Source organism: Melopsittacus undulatus, chromosome 13 (genome assembly GCF_012275295.1).
Source record: "Melopsittacus undulatus isolate bMelUnd1 chromosome 13, bMelUnd1.mat.Z, whole genome shotgun sequence".
NCBI classification, from domain to species: Eukaryota; Metazoa; Chordata; class Aves; order Psittaciformes; family Psittaculidae; genus Melopsittacus; species Melopsittacus undulatus.
In genome coordinates this window covers 7,587,328-7,604,343 of record NC_047539.1, presented here as the reverse complement: position 1 = coordinate 7,604,343, position 17,016 = coordinate 7,587,328, and the positions used below count along the sequence as shown (strand labels likewise).

General features: G+C 47.7%; 1 protein-coding gene across 4 annotated transcripts in view; it reads right to left on the bottom strand.

The window, feature by feature from the left end:
• Positions 1 to 2,337: 2,337 nt before the first annotated feature.
• Positions 2,338 to 17,016, bottom strand: part of SGSM2 (small G protein signaling modulator 2) — a 44,146-nt gene continuing 29,467 nt past the window's right edge. For all 4 annotated transcript variants that reach the window (XM_034068844.1, XM_034068846.1, XM_034068845.1 and 1 more), the window contains 12 exons: positions 13,729 to 13,879; positions 13,154 to 13,218; positions 12,568 to 12,713; positions 11,990 to 12,118; positions 9,342 to 9,524; positions 8,188 to 8,571; positions 7,427 to 7,551; positions 6,517 to 6,599; positions 5,966 to 6,075; positions 5,244 to 5,340; positions 3,991 to 4,158; positions 2,338 to 3,132 (listed from right to left, as the gene is read on the bottom strand). In XM_034068844.1, the coding sequence (XP_033924735.1) occupies positions 3,044 to 3,132; positions 3,991 to 4,158; positions 5,244 to 5,340; positions 5,966 to 6,075; positions 6,517 to 6,599; positions 7,427 to 7,551; positions 8,188 to 8,571; positions 9,342 to 9,524; positions 11,990 to 12,118; positions 12,568 to 12,713; positions 13,154 to 13,218; positions 13,729 to 13,879 (1,730 nt within the window). In that variant the 3' untranslated portion in view covers positions 2,338 to 3,043. The remainder of the gene's footprint in view (positions 3,133 to 3,990; positions 4,159 to 5,243; positions 5,341 to 5,965; positions 6,076 to 6,516; positions 6,600 to 7,426; positions 7,552 to 8,187; positions 8,572 to 9,341; positions 9,525 to 11,989; positions 12,119 to 12,567; positions 12,714 to 13,153; positions 13,219 to 13,728; positions 13,880 to 17,016) is intronic.

The window sequence follows — 17,016 nt, the reverse complement described above, 5'->3', positions numbered from 1 at the left end:
CACTGGGACTTCCTTCAGGGAGCAGCTCTCTCCCTCCAGCCCTGGCGGACCTGGGTGCTGGCTGCGGTGCTTGCACCCTGATCATGGTGCTCAGGTGAGGCTCCCCCGGCCACAGGATGGTGCTGGGGTCACCCCCACAGCACCAGCCTCTCTGAGGTCCTTCCTCCGTGGTGGATGCGCTGGGTGGGGGGGTCACAGGGCCCTCCCCTGTATGAGGAGGAGTTGGACACAGAGCCTGGCCCAGCCTTCACCTAACTCAATGCAAATGCTCTCTCCTGCAGGTGATGGAGCTGAGTCCCAGGGTCTCCCGGTGTCCGTGCCTCTGGAACGTGGCCGCAGAGCCTGGTAAGAGCTTGGGCAGCTCCAACCTCTGGGGTGGCAGCAGGGCTCCTATGCAGGGTGGGGGGGGGGGGCTCAGTACCATGAGCATCCCCCAGGTGCTGGTGAGGGCTTCAGAGCCACCATGGCTGCACCCGGGAAGGGTTTGGGGGTGTTCGGCTCCCCCGTGTCCAGGTTAACCCTGGAGCAGGGCAGTGGCTGCAGCTTTCACCAGTTTATCATCAGCTTTCTCCCACAGCCCCCCCCCAAATCTCAGTTAAACCCCATTTGATTTGAAGCTCTGTGTCTGCTCCTGCTCCTTCCCCAGGGCTGAGGCAGCCACAGCCCAGGCCTCTGAGGATACAGAGCTTAAACCTGCCCTTAGAGTCAGCCAGGAGCCACGAGCAGGGCGCTGGTGCTGACCCACTTGGTACAGCGGCCCCTGCACTGAATGTGTTGCAATCTCTTCCCAGCCAGCCCCAGCCTTAGGACTCCCTGTTCTGTCCCTGGAACTGCCTTGGAGGGAGAGGAACGACTTCCACTGAGCTCCATGGAATGCTGTGACCGTAAAGGATTTATTCATCTGTTACATGAAACATAAAAAAGGGAGCAGCGAAGAGCAGAGTCTGCTCCCAACAGAAATAAATAACACACACCATTGAGAGGTACAGCGGGACAGAAAGTTGTAACAAATACAGTGCAGTTCACAGGGATTCGTTTGTTGGGGTAACCAGAGCTGGGTCGCACATTCCCACCGAAGGGAATACCGCAGGGAAGCAGGGCAGGGGTCTCTGTCCCATCCCCTCCTGGGGCTCTGGCAGTTGGAGGGTTCCTCACTTGTGTCATTTAACAAACCCCGTTTCAGTTTCCAGACAGACACAGCTTGAAGCGCATTGGAGCCCTTGCAGCAGCCAGGATCCGGCCCCCAGCACAGGCTGACCCTGTCAGTGATGCTGCAGTCAGAGCCAGGATGATCCCAGCCAGAGCATCCCTCATTCCCAACACAGGCACTGGAGCTTATCCTGACTCTTTACCCCCTGCAGCTCCCACTGTTGGGATTCCAGCACTGTTGGGAAAGAGATTCCCTTCCCAAAGCTGCCTGCACAGCACCGCAGGGGCTCATCCTTCCCACTCCTGTTCCCAGAGAACTCCAGGCTCAGCCTGGAGGCCGCATCAGGTTTGGTGTCTGGTTTCCTCCCTCAGGGTTGTGAGCCCAGGATCAGGGGCTTGGGCAGGGGTTGGACGTTCTGGCCCTTGCAAGGTGCCTTCAAGCCAAACCATTGTGTGAGCAGGACAAGCCCAGCGCTGCTTTCTCTGCAGGGGCAGTGGCAGGGACCTGTGTCCTTCTGCCTCCCAGGAGAAAGGGAAACACATGGAAAAAAACCCAAAAAAGTAGAAACACAAAGATCCAGGATCAGGGGTTTTCTCAGCCTAAATCACTGAGGTTCTAAGGGCAGGGGTGGGTACTTTGGAATACTTGAAGTGCTTACCCCTGGTTTCCTGGGAGCACAGAGGAGCTCCACGGCTGACCTGGAAACTCCACACCCCCGGGACAGCAAATAGACTGGTGATGACTGATGGGGGTGCTGGGACAGCACCATACCTGCAGGTACCTGACAGGCCCCTCTGCTCTCTCTGCAGGACACGGCTGCTGCTGTGGGCTGTGTGTGGCCAGGCAGGGGATGGAGCAGCACAGAACGTCCATGGGGCATGTGGATGCTCTGCAGACCAGCACCTGCTGCAGCAGCAGGGCGGGATCCTGTGCAATGCTCCCATCTGCTTCATCAGCTGGAGCAGGGAGCGCCCGGGTGGTGGTGGCAGATCCCAAGGGAAGTTCCTCCGGGAAAGCTCTGCAGAGCAGGAAGTGGAGAGCAGCACACAAGGAGGCACCTGCAGGGGGCCAGGCTCTGCTCTGGTCTAAGGTAGGGTCTGAGCTTCGTGTACTCTGCACGGACACCAAGAGCCTGGGAGCTGCTGCCACGAGCAGGGATGCAGCCGTTCCCAGGTGCTGAGCTGGGGACAGGCACAGAGTAAGTTTGCAAAGCAAAAGGAAGGCGAGTGTAGGCCATGGAGGCTCAACAGCGTGAACGAGTCAGCAGAGGCTGGGTGATGATTTTAGCTTGTGGTGCCAGATCTGCACTGCTTGTATTAACCATGTTACGTAGTTTAAGGCCATTCTCCAGCTGGTACCCTTACTTTAATTGCTGCTAAATACTCTGCTAAATACAAAGCCAACTGTTTTAGCAACAGGAGCTCATACACATTCTCTTCCCTGTTCAAGACATAGACAACGAGTCCACCAAGTGCTCCTCCAAGGACCCAAGTGCAACACTTGAGTGATGCTGGATCCAGCCATACCCCACAGAAGGTTCTGGCACAGCACCCAACGTGCATCCAGGCTTTAAAGGTGCAGTAAGTCAAAATACAAATGTTGTAGTTTGTCAGATCCCCCCTTTTGGTATCTCAAATGTGGACAGACGGTCTTAGAGAGGGGAGCAAGAGAATGCAAAAAGATCTTGTCTAGAAATACAAAGTGAGTGTAACGGGGAACTATCAAACACGAACCTTGTCTGGTGGAGGAAAGTTCTGGCTTTACAAGTCCGTTACAAATCTCTTTGTTACATTACATGGAAGATGCAGTTAAAACCCCATTTTGCAGTTGCAGTGCAAGAAGTGCTCTGTCCCTCAGCTCCCAGTGAGGCCCACAGTGACAGCCTGCTCCTTGTCACTTATTTTCAATCAGTGTCTGCACTTTGTAGACCAGGTCTCTGGCTATCCTCAGGATTTCCTCAGCATTGTGGTGCTCTGCCATTTCTGAAAGACACAGACAAACATTCTGAACTGCCAGCAGCACCCACAACTGCCCTGGCATTGACGCTAAGGTACCATTAGCATGAATTCCTTACTTAGTGTAACATTAGCAGCAACCCAAAAGCAGTGCAGGGGGTTAGGTTTGTAGCATTAAATAGAGAGTAAGGGATGAATCTCCTGGTGCTGTTGGCCCTGACATCAAGATCCAACGTTTCTGGTGTCAATTCTTGTGTTGCAGAGATGCCTGTGAACAGCCCTCTGGGGGTCTCAACCTGTGAAGCTGAACCCAGCTGGATCCTGGTGCCTCTCCCAGCAGGGACTGCTGCTGGAGCATCGGGGATGCAGGTGGTAAGTACTGTTGGAAAGGCTTCACGTACATGGAGGGATGTGCCCACATGGTTCCACGTCTGCACTCTGCAGCTTGGTCAAATCAGAGTGCAGCTCTGGACTGCCTCAGACCCTCAGTTCAATCAGCTTAGGCAGGGACTGGGTTTCTTGGTTGGGGTTTTTGAGGGAATATTCATGTACAGCTTTGCAATACGTGGCTGAGGCAAAACCAGAACCAAACCTGGGGCTTCTGCAGCAGATGGCTGAAGGCCACAGTGTTATCATGGGGTGAGTTACTATCCTTACACAGAACTGTTTCCAGACCTTTTAAACACCCAGTCAGGTGTTTGGGAACCATGTGAAAGGCTGGGCCCTTCACGGACATGAAGGGGTGAGAGATTCAGAGCTTAAAATGACCAGGGGCTTGTCATGAGAGCAAGAACACGGCCCAAGTGTGGACAGTCTGAGTGAGGGAGAAGGAACAAACTCTCATCACTTGCTTTTTATCAAAACAGCTCTCTTAAAGCCTCTTACCATTAAAAAACTTGATGATATCAGTGAAGTCCATGTTGTTATCACGGATAATCTCTCGATAAACTTCCACAAGTGCTAAGGCAATGAAAAGGACAAAATGTTCTGAAGAGATGTGCTTTGCTGCCCAAATAACTTCCCACACTGTAAATACATCCTCGTACAACAATTCTGAATGGGAATAAACATTACAAGAGCAGCTGATTATTCACATTGACCATTTCCCCTTCCCTAACTAACGTTTTACAGGCCTTATAGACAGGCATGAATAGTACTTGATGATTCCTTTTCCTCTCCCCCAGCCAACTCCTATCACTACCTGTGCAAGTCTGGCAACAGAATTGGGTTTAGAGGAAAATTAAGACAGAATAGAGGTGTGATGGTGCAAACTCAACCCCAGGAAGATGCCTGAAGTGCAGTAACACATGAGAGCAGCAGAGGTTCTAGGGATAGCAGATGTGTGTAACTGGGTCTACACACACCACAGTTCAGGTATAGCCCATGGAAGCTTCATCTTCGTGAACGATACAGGCTCATCTGCCCAGTGTGTGACTGGAGGTTGGGATGTAGGGAACATGCCATGCTCCATGAAGGAGAAGAGGGAAGGTTTACTATTCAGTTAAGAGTCATAATTACTCCCCCCCATCAGATAGTTGCTTATAATATCTGATGGCTGTGTATCATCTCCCTCTCTCACCTTGTGCTTTAGGGTACTTGAGAGAGCTGTTGTTTTTGATTCTTACAGGTCAGTCCTGAATTCCAAGGAGCTACTGACTTTGCCTGACAGCAAGATGGGTCCTTGATTACAAGGAACAGCTTGTGTTGGAGTGGGTGCAGGTGAGTGTGCTTGTGCAGGACTCCTGAGATCCTGGAGTGCCCCCACAGTATATGAAATACCTCACTCAGCAAAGTACAACAGCTCTTGAGCTACTGCTCCTTGTTATGAAATGGATTAGAAAGGAGGTGGCAAAGCTTACAAGGGAGCGTGATCAACTTGGGATCACCTACATGAGCAAACAGGCATTTGCACTGAGCAGAAACCTGGCTCCAACCACATTATCAGGAATTTACAACACCCTTCCCTAAGCTTTGACTTCATTCCAGTGCCAGTTTGTCTCTGAAAGTTCCCTTAACTTTCCTGTCTACAGTCTCTCCTCTGACCCTATCTGCTACTCACCAGCCAGACATTTAGATCAACACACAGAACTGTTCACAGGTTTGCACAACTCTAAGCTACAGGCAGAGAACATTATTACCTCTTTTAAAGTCAAGCAGGAACCAGCGATAGCAGAAGTAAAAGTGAGTGTAATCTCCATTCTGGTGCATCAGTTCAAAAAGCTCCGAGTCTAGAATCTAAAATGCAAAACCATCACTGTCAGCACCTGGTCTGAAAGTAGCCAGGGTCAGAGGTGGTGGAGGCTGCTCTTTATTCCCCATTGCTGTTAGTGCAGCTCTTGGCACAGATACATCCTTTTACCTTGTGTTTGCAAAATGCCTGTGATGGGGGTGCCCTGACACAGGCTGACAGGTGAAGAGTTACTGCTGTGCAGTTATGAGGTGACAGCAGTCACTCCTGATGTGATTTTAAAGGTCCAAACAGTGAGTTACAAATCCTACTGATTCCTAACAAGTGGCAAATAGTTGAGTTTTCTGGAAGAGAGACAGGAGCTGGACTGAGCCATAAGCAGCAATCACTGCACTGTGTAGCTGCTGTAGTGGAGGCAGATGTTTGGGGTTGGTTTTAGTTGTCAGATTAAGATGGACTGAGCTGCTGTAATACACGTTCTTCACTGTGACAGCAAATGCTGTCCCCTGAGTGACAGGAATCAGCTGGGGACTGCATGGAACAATTCCTGTCCTCCCCAGCTCTCAGGCAGCAGATGACAAGGAGCCATTGGAGCTCCTGCCCTTTGTGGTGGCATCAGGCTCGTGCTGAGCCTCTGCCACAGCCCCATCCTCCAAAGATTTAAAGACTTACCTGGATCAGGGAGCGCATGTTGGCGAAGTGTGTGTCCATAGCACCTCCATTGGGGAAGTTCTGGCTCATCCTCTTCATCAGGTGGCTGAAGCAGCTGTAAGCCAGCTGATCTGCAGGCACAACATCAAACACTCAGTGCTGCCAGTTGTGAGACTTCCCTGAGCCAAACAACAAGCTGCAGGGCCAGGGAAAAACAGGGTTTTCCCCTTTGCTCCTCCCTAATCCCATCACCAGGTATTCAGATGTAACAAGATGGTACCTGACTCTGGGCCATTTTTACTAGTGGTGTTTCAAAAGAACCCACCTTGCAGTTAGTTTTCAGTGTCAGCAACTGCCACAATGCAGCCGCTTTGAAAATCTAATGGAATTTCATGTGGAAGTCTGTGAGTGAGCAGGGAATCCCCAAGACACTGGTGTTAACCATTCAGCAGGTTTGATTCTGCTGGGGAGCTGGCCCTGGTTAACTCCTATAGCTGCTTCTGAACCAGCATTTCTAAGGACAGACCTCCCTAAAGAGACAAAGCAATGTAACACAATAAACCCCTTCCTACCATTGTCAAGGATAACCATCAAAGGAGCCAGGAGGTCACACATGCCTTGAACATAACCAACTTCTAGGTGCTCCCAAACGTAACTGCAGGAAGAAAACACAGGAGGTAACAGGATTAAAAATCCTCTTGCTGCATGGTGGCCCCAAAACTGTGTCTTGCACCTAAAGTACAACTCCTGTTGGAAGTCTTGTTCTGGATATTAGAAAAGATAAAGCTAGAAGCCCACAGAGAACTACAACAATTCACATCTTCCAGCATACCAGTATAAGATGACAAGTATTTCTGTTGCTTTATGCTTGTTTGGTTGGTTTTTTTCCCCCAGGAAGATTCCTAAAGGCTTTGTAACCAACCCACAGTGCAGACAGAGCAGCACGTGAGACAGGAGGGGCTCTTGGAACATGACTCCTGCTGAAGGCTCTTCATGTGTTGTGAAAGAACAAAAGGCTGTGATCAGTTGGCTGCTCCCAGGATGCATTAATACTGGAGTTTTTCTCCTTCTGTTCCTCACAAGCTTAATAACAAAATCCAATTTCATTGTGTGCGATCACATCTCAAGCAGCTGTTGAATGTGAGGCTCTGAGAACTTTCTGCCCCTTCCCATTCCAGGGTATTCCACAGCCTGCATTGGTTTCTGCTCGGATGGAGAGAACCAGGCCCTGCACACAGGGCTTGCTTAGCAGTAGTCTGAGATAACCCAGCTGCATTAGCAGCCTATGGGGAAAAGTCCTGAGTTTTAGAGGTACCTGGAGTGGGGTTTTGTGGCTTTTGTTTTCTCCCCCAGGCTCCTCCTTCCAGCAGAGTTCTTTAGTTCATTACTCAGAACTCTTACACAGACTCTTCCTGCTTGTCATTATAGTTTAGGGGCTAGGACAGGGCTGTGGAAAGCAGCTCCCTTCCCGAGCTGTCCTACCTGCACATGACATTTCGGAGTTTCTCCAGGTTATCAGCAGTAAAATACCAGTAATTCCGGTCACACCTCTGGACATCTTTATCAATTCGGTGCAAATTTAAGGCAACAGTGTCCAATAGCTCTATCTGGAAGAGAAGGGTTTTAGTTAGATCTGCTGCAATTAAAGCATTGCAGGATTTGTGCAGATTCACTTTCAGAATGAACACAGAAATGGTACAATTAAACTCTGGGCACACAAGACCACTGAAATAGTTGATTACTGTCAAGAATCCCAGGTCCAATGCACACTCACTGGTAAATGTTCCAAGCCTGTCTTGTTTCCAAAGGGATATTTCCAGTTGAACAAGTTTAGCAAAGAGAGGCCAAAACCTCAAGTACAAATCTGTTGACAGCCACACTAACGGGTGGTGGAGCCCTGAACCTAGATTTAGATTGTGGCTCCATTTCATTCAATGTGGGGTTTAGCTTGAATTAAGTGACATTGAAACCTTACAGGTGGTGTGTCACCCCCAGGCCCTCCCCAGCCCATGGACAGCTTTGGCTGCTACAACTGTACCTCCCACTCAAACAAAGACCCAAGTTTTTCTTGCTGTCCTCCTTCCAATCTAGCTCTGAATCCAGATGAAGAGATTTGGATGCAAAAATCCTCAGTTCTGGTCCCACCACCTGTGGTTCGAGTCTGGGACTGTCTCATTCCATCCTACCTGAAAAAGTACAAGCCTGTGCTAGAAAAGCAGTGCTTTACTGAAGTAGTGACCTACTGTGTAGGATGCAGCGCAGACAGAAGCCACATCCATTAAATAGTCCACCTGGGAACACAGCTGCTCTTCTGCTACAGAGCCCTGAGGCTGCAGCACGACTGCCTTGGCCTTCTGCAGCCGTGGTGCGTCTGGGTCAGTCCTTTCCAAGTCCGTGCCTGCTTCTTCAGCCCCCTCTTCAAAGGAGACGCTCTGCCCGTCGTCGATGCTGGACAGGATGCCCGAGGCCACTGAGTAGTTCCTGGAGGACGGGAGCCCCGAGTCGGGGGAGTCAAACTCCACAGCCTGGGGCTCTGCAGCGGCTGCTGCCGCCGGGGTGAAGCGGGTGTCCTCCTGCCCCTTGCAGTCCCGCTCCATGGAGTCCGGTTCATCCACAGAGATAAAGACCTGGGGGTGGGCAGGGGAGAGGAGATAACTGGGGATGGGGGAGCAAACAACCAACCACCTCTCCCGTTGTGGGAATCAGCAGTGAAACAGATCGCTGGTGAGTAGGGCTTCCCTGCATGCACACAGTTGAGAGCTCCTCACCATGTCTTTAAACTGGAGCTATATGTCTAAAACTAATAAATACCAGTTCATGATCCCATATCCATTTCCTGTGATGATGTCTCCCCCTTTCATAATCTTCAATTAGAAATGCCTTGGAAACCTATGAAGCTTCCCTGCCTGCGGCAGCAACACTAAAACCATCTGGACATTGCAGTGGCAATTTAGTCTGCCTTTCTACTGCATAGCATCTTGCCTTAGATTGACAGAGGTCCCCTCTCCCAAACTAAAATCACCCTCAAGCTGCCAATAAGGAACATGATAGAATCAAAAGTATGCTTTAATAGTAGTGAGCTTTTGCTCTATGCTGGATTTGAATAAAGGACCTGTAATAAGGAGATCTAGAAAACTATTTCTCTACTGACAGTTGGATCTTCTATGGTAAGTGATTCTTAAAGCCTCTTAAGGAGATCCTGCTTAAAACCAGCTATAGACTACCCAAAATACAGAGCTCTGGGCTCTAACATAGGCACTACAGCTCCCCATTCTGTACAGGACTCAAGTAGCTCCGGACTGATGGAGCTGTGCTAATGTCAATGTCTGTGTCCCTGTGCAGATGCCAGCCCTCCCATGCTGCCTGCACCGTACACGTGAGTGGAAGGAGTACATACATCATTGCTGATGGTGGAGTCCCTGTGAATGAGCCTCTGCACGTGGCTGTCGATGCTGCTGCCTGAGGAGAACTTTGCCAGCGTGGCAGAATGGGATTCCTTCTCTCGCTGCTTCACAATGACCTCACAGGCTTTCCACTCAGCCATGACCTTCTGATAGCGGAGAGCAATGTCTTCATCCACCTGCAGACAGACAGACACTGAAATGCTGGTCTCCTTGAAAAGCAGCATCAACAACGAGTGGAAGGCAGGAGGGAGTAAAGGAGGTGAAATGTTTTGGCCTGAAAGCCTGAGGGATCCTGATGCCCTCTTGTGCATCACTGACTGGAAAGTGCAGTGCCCAGAGCAGTAAGATGTTGTGTATTTAGCACAGGGAAAAAAACTATCACTGCAGTTGCCAGTAAAGATTCATGTGAGCATCTGTAGATAGCACCAACAGCACTTTGCTCAGGAAAGAACAGGAGGTGTCCTTGGCTTTCATGTGAAATCCCCCTTAAGAAGTCAGATGCAATCTAATGGAGCAATTGCTGCCTCCCACCACACTATTCCTAATTCCATTACACCTCTTTCCCTAATCCTTCTCTATACCAACTCTGCCAAAGCCTTTGCAATGAACTGCAGGTGACAGCTTTACAGACATCAGCCTGTACAGAGTTAGCTGCTGGAAGAACCTCCTGAACAGCGGAATTCCCAGCTCACACAGCCCATGCCCTGCACATGGCCAGATCCAGCCACTCTGGTTCCCATAGTAATAAAACAGACTTTTCCCACTGCTGGCTTCCTTTGCTGAAAGACAGACACAGAACACACACACACACCCTTCAGCTATTAAGCACCATATAATAATGTTACTTGTCAAGAGTTGAAGAGAAACTGTAACTGTGAGCTGGCTTCAGGCTCTGGGCTTGCTGGCTGGAGCTGCCACCAGAGCATTCATGCTAGGAGCTGCAGGCTATTTGTCACTTGAGGTAGCTGTCGAGTCATAAATCATGAAATACAACAGTTAGTGGAAGGTTGGAGGACGGCCACATTTGGGAATGATACTGATGGATGACTGCGAAAATACCATCAGAAGGCAAAGATGATAAATCACCACGATGGCTGGAGCTGAGGACATGGGAAGTCTCCTGTATGTGCAAGTGTTATGACTGGTTTCATGCCATTCATTTAATAGACTCTCACATTCAGTAGAAAGCTTTAGACTCCAACAGCACTTTGAGCAGTCGGTTATTCCTGTTATTTACTACTGGTGTGCAGAAAGGGGTGAACAACTAAGGGGACACTTCTCCATCTGTGTTCAGAACTGGCCAATAAAGATGAGTGTGAGGAAAACCAAGTCAAATTGCTGCAGCAATGCTTAGTAACAAGAATGCTGCTTGTCAAGTGCTCACTGTTTGCAAGGTAGCTCATTTTGCCATTGCAAGACCCTAGCTCAGGCTGCCCTTCTGATCTGCAGGTGCTCACAGGGATATGAATTATCCCTTGGAATACAAAATAATTGGGAGCTAGCAAATGCCAAATGTTTTGATATCCTCATCCATTTAATCCAGAACAGCATCAGCTACTGCCTGAGCACTACCTCCCTGGTAATAACACTAACAGAGCAGCAGATTAATGTGTTAATTATATTTCAAGGCAAACCTCATTACTGCTGTAGACAGTTCAGCAAACATTTGGGTGATTCTTAATGTCATTATGGAAAGCATCTAGGAGTAAGTTCTGCTGTATCCTCAGCACTCTGCTTAGGAGCACGTCCAGTTTCTGCTGGTGAGCACAGCTCAGTGAAGGGATGGCTGCCTGCCACTTTCTGTTTGTTGCCAGGCTGCTGTATTATAGAGGCACTTGCCTGGTAATTATAACAGATGAAAGCACTCAGCAAAGTAAAAAGTTGGTGCTGCTATAAAGAGATTAGCAAAGGGAGATGGTGCAACGAAGAGATGGGCAAACTGTGGTTTCATTAATGGGAACTATATCCTTAACGCTGGGTTTCTGACTGTGAAATAAGGCTGTGACATAACCTAGGCAATTATTCACCGATCAATGTTAGCAGCAACATGGGAGATATTAAGAGCTGTAATGTCTCATCTGAAATTGCACCTTGTGTTTCACAGAGGCACATCTGATTGAAGTCTAGCAAAAGCATAATGAACTTACAAAGCAAACCCTCCTCTGGGTATTTTTAGCCTCCAGACAGTAACTCCAAGGGCTCTTCAGAAGGTACATCTGAGCTGTTCACAGCACCAGCAGAAGTCTGCACACACAGACGCAGCATCTTACAGATATATTAGTTATTTCAAAGAGCATTCTGAAGTACAGCTCAGCTGACAGACCATATAACAGAGGGATGCTTCCAACTGCTATCCAAATGCCAGCACTTCCTGGTTAATGGGACAGATTTGTGAAAACAGGATTTGTTCAGGGCAAATACATGGCACAGGCAGAGGGTGAATGCAAGGTTCCTTGTCTTCAATAAAGACCTCCCTTGTAGTGATTTCCAGACATAATACGATATCATGATCCCTCTACTAACACATCACTCATGGTTTCAGTAGCTTTTTTCCCCCTTAGGAATATTAAACAATAAGAAAGACTTAACACTTGCTATTCAGAAAACAAACATAATTCAGCTCCCGGAGCGCTGTGCTTACCTGCTCCATTTCCTTTTTGGCCATGCCAAATTTATAGTGACCCAACAGGAATGGCCACACTTCCTTCCGAATCTCGTGCTGCACCCCGCCGTAGTAAACTCTTCTCAGTAATTCCAGTTCCTTGTAATTCTACAGCATCATGAGAAAGAGGTATTGAAAGGAACACATCTTTGTTTTCCTCAGGCACACTCATATGCACTTAATACCAGGTATAAAGACTGTGAAATGTATGCATGGTACTATATACATTTTGCCACTTGATTCAAGCCTTTAGAGCTCTCGCTCAAATCCAGTCTGATGTAAGTTGTCATGCCATGAGAATAATCTGACTTTTAATACACCAGAGCCATCATGAGATCGGTTGCTTTGATGTTAACTGGTATCTTTGCTACCATCAGCGAAGCAACAGATAAAAGAGATTCTAAGAATCAACTCCCCCTTGAAAAAGAAGTGATCCTGTGAGGACTACAAAACATCTCTACAACTACCTGGGGTCCCTTCTAAGGAACACAGTGCTCACTGCAGCAGTGGACAGGAACTAGTGCAAGGATCAGAAAGCTGGTCTGCTACTTACTTACCTTCCTGTCCTTCTGATACTTGCTCCAGACCTCTTTCGTCAGGCCCCCGGCTGCACTGGAGGGTTTGTCAGGTGGGACAATGGTGTGGTTCACGAGGGCAGAGAGGTGCGTGCGCACCGTTGACAAGTGGCGGCAGTAGGCAAGCCCTGTGGTGGGCAGGAGGTCAGCTTCGATAAATGAGCAGTCTAATACCAGCAGCTCCTTTCTGGAGATGAAGCTGTGACATTTTCAACCTGCCACTAATGATCCTGTATGACTAAACCTGCACTGTACCGCGTAAGAATGAAGAACTGAAATGGAGCCAAAGATTAAGTAAATCTCACTCACACACACTAGTAAAATCCAAGCAGAGCAATGTAAAACTATATTCTGTCCTCACTAAGCATTGGTTCACCCATTGCTATGTGCAAACCCCACAGATAATGGAACTCTGAAGCTCTGAAAATCAAGTCACATCCACCCCGCTGCCCTGCGCTCACTCACAGCAATGCATTTGGGGTCAGACGGCTTTCTAAAGCAAACACCACATGGGTTGTAGGTAAGCATATGGATAGCACAAGGATGGGACAGAAGAAGCTTCACTTACATCCATAAAAGGCTCTGGAAACTATTTGCCTCTTCATGCTGTCACACAACATCTTTAATGGAGTTCTGTGGAGACACATTAACAGGAATACAATGGGTCACAAGGACAGAGATTGTGAATTTGATGTTGACCCCTATCACCCACACATAGCAATTCTTTCTCTGCACTGAGATTTAGTTAGCTGAAGGACAATAATAATGACAAATTCCACTTTTTAAAGCATCTTTCCCATCAACATTCTGGTCCAAACCAGATTCACCTGGCACATGTAGCTACAATACAGGTGCATGGTAAAGGTTCTTGTCAAATGAACTGAACTGCTGCCCTTCACTGTAATCATCAATGACTGTTAAAGAAAACACTTCCAGAGCTGAATTATATTAAACTAGACGAAAGAACTAGATGCAATTTTTCCACCAAATGTGACTTAAAAGTGGTTTAATAGGTTAAATAAAATTTCTTGTTAACTCCATCTTTTTATGTTAGAAACTACTTGGAAATTGTTACTTTCTGGTGCTGCAACCAATACAATCTTTTGTGGCATGCACAAGTAAGGCCTCTGCACAACTGCTTACCTGTCATGGATGCAGCTGCAGCAACTGGGTATATCATAGGGAGAGCTTCCTGTTGAGCAGGACACACAGGAGGAGCCCTGGCTGCAGTGCTCCAGCTGCCACGAGAGCAGGTTTGCCCCGAAGCCTTGCATCTCCAGCATTTCACTGTTGTCTAGGGAAAACCAAACAGAACAGCAGCCCATCAATCTGCTCTCCTCTTTTCCCCTCTGCTGTGCATCCTGATGGCTTCATGCTTTGCTTCCCAGCAGGCTCTGAACCTTGACTCCATAAAAGGGAGAGCATCCTAAGAAACACAGCCCTTGGCACATCTAAACCAGCTGCATGCCGTGCACAGTCCCACAAAGTCAAACCCTTCACCATTTCCCCCTTTCTTTCTCGCACATCCCAGTTGGTCTTTCAAGAGAACAGAGAAAAGGTGCTGCAGTAACAACTGAACTGGTTCCTGTGTAATGCTATGGCAATGTCATTTGTGGCCAGAAGAACTTGTATTTAATTCAGGTCTCAGAGTTCCTGGAATCAGCCATGTCACTGCTAGTCCAGCTGCAGTGAAACTTGGAGCAGAGAAGAAATTAAGTCAAACTGATTCAGTTCTTTCCAGAAGATGCTTCCTTCCCCCTCAGAACCAGATCCTAAAATACTTAGAACACAAGGATAGTTCAAGTCCTACTAATGTCAAGACTATGTTTATAGAAGTAGGATTCCCTGCAGGAAAATATGATCCAATAGTACAGTGCACCTTCTTGGTTATCCCTGCTCCACCAAATCTACTTCCCTTTTCAACCAGCTTCAGGAAGACAACCCCAAAAAATCAGCTTGGCTTCAGCTCTCCAACGTCCCCAGCTGGCACTTGAGCTCCTGGGTTTTTGTTTTACAATAAATAACTGGCCTTTCAGCTCACCCATGATTAAAATTAAGGCAAATGCCATAATACTGCATGTCACTAACTTCACATTTGTAAGTAAAATCCAGTCCCCTGGGCCGTGCTTTGAAAACATACATTTGTTGGGTGGTGGTAGGGGCAATTCCAAACCATCTCATGCATTTTAAATCAAGGTAGCACAAAGCATTTTAGTAGTGCCTATTAGAGAGTGGGCATAGGTGAGGAAGGAGTGGAATAAAATCATCTGGTAACAGAAAAAGCACAGGCTCATGCGGAAGCAGTCATGTGTGTTTCATTCCACAAAACAAAGTGTGATGCAAAAATGCTCTTCACCTTAATTCTTCAGGAAGGAGCTGAATGACCCAGTATTTATTGCAGCTTCTTATTGGGTTCAAATAAAAACCACTGGACAAGCATTTTTAGATCATTATTTTTGGCCTCCTCTCTACAGACAAGAAAAGTGGGTTTTTCAGGTTTAATTTTGTATTGGTTTTTAGGCACGAACCCCACAGAACCTAAGGATTCAGATGAAAGGTACCGGAATTAGTGAAGAATTAGAGTGAACAGCATCTTTTATTCAACTGTAGTGGTGTTATCTGGAACTTCAGCGACATGCAGAAGTCGAGCATGTTGCAAGATGTGAAAGCAAATGGCTGGCAAACCTGCCACAACAGTGTTGTCATTATGCAGAAGGGATGCTGCTGGAGAGACAACCGCCAGTCCAGTGTGGTCAGCAGGACTCACTACTCAAACAGCAGACATACTCTAACTCTTCAAGGTTAAACAGACAAAAGCAGGTATCTGACAACCATTCTAATGGCATAACTCCAAATTCCCATCATCTGACTAAAGACTAAATTGGGTTTCTTATGCTTCAGATCACAGTGTTAGCCTTTAACACGTGTACATGGCAGCATCAGACCTTCCTCCTTTCCATTATCACCCATATCCAGACATGTTCATTGAAGACACACAAGCTTCCTGGAACAGTATCTTTTTATAAGGGGAATACTGTGGTTTTGGATTTTCTTTCTATCCATACCTTCCAAGAGCTCTTTATTAACTTGGGCTGGGCTTTATCAGTTTCTAGGGACTACTACCTTGGAATAAGCATGTGGGCAGCCTACAAGAAGTGAGGAGTACCCCCTTGAACACATGGTCTAAAGAGACCTTAAGCACTACACAGAAATGCATGGCAATTACTGCCTCCTAGAGTCAGTTCCACCAGATCAAACTAACATCCATTTAGAACCAGAATCACTGCTCTGCTATTTAGAGGTATGAGTCTCTCATCTGGAGTCAAGACACAATGTGTTTTCCTTAGGAAACAGAAACACCAGAGAAAGCATGCTCAAGCTAACAAAACTAATGAGAAAACAAGACAAGAGCCAAACTTGGAAGCAGCTTCTCTCCTTCCTACTTCTTCTACAGATACCAAACTTCTGACAGCTACTTTACAGCCATCTGAATACAGGGAAGATGCTGTTCTTGGTGATACCCTCCTGTTATTAGGAAGAGGCAGAGGCTGCTCTTTGGATTGTAGCAGGAGTATGCCAGGTTTGGTATGAAGGTATCAAGGCCAGAAGTCTGATAATACTGAAACTGTGCAGTAACTGCTAAGTGTAGAGGGGGAGAGACTTCACAGGAACTAGTGGAGGGGCCTTGACCTGTCTTCTGCACACCTGCAATCCAGGCTGTGCAGGAAGGGTCTGGCCTGGGGAACAGATTATTCTGTACACCATTCAGCTTCCTCCTTGAGAGCACAAGGACTTCTCAGGCTCCCAAACTACATGACTAGATCCTGACTACCTGCTAACGTACACACTTCCTGAGAATACCAATTTAATACATCTGCTATCAATTGCTTTAGGAAAAGAATTAGATGATGGATTTTTGGAGGGTGGAGAGCCTGATCACCTGAAACCCATCGAGCCTATTGATGCAAGCAGAGTGAAAGCACCTGAGCACAGAAAGGTATCGCATCTCCATACGACCTCTGCATGCTTCTGCCCTATTTTGCCCTCACAGACACACTCCATTTCTGATTTTGCCAGGCACATCACTACTACTGCTGCAATGGTTCACCTCTGATCCTTCCTACACAAGGCAGCTCTCCCCAGCCACTTACACTGAACACAAAGACCTGTTATACTCCCTCCTCCTCCTCTTGTGAGAACATGCTCTAGTAGCCGGCTTTTGTGAAGGACAGGTGGTTTGTCTTTTCAGCAGCATACATGCTCAGAGGAGAGGGGAGATGCTGTTGTTTCCACTTCCCATGGGCTGTGAGCGCACTCCCAGCCTCCAGGTACTGCCAGCTTCACCTCCAGATCTCACTGCGTGAGTGAAATGTTTTTCCTTGTAATAATGCCAACACTGTTGTACGCATCAGTGGAACGAGCTGCAAAAGA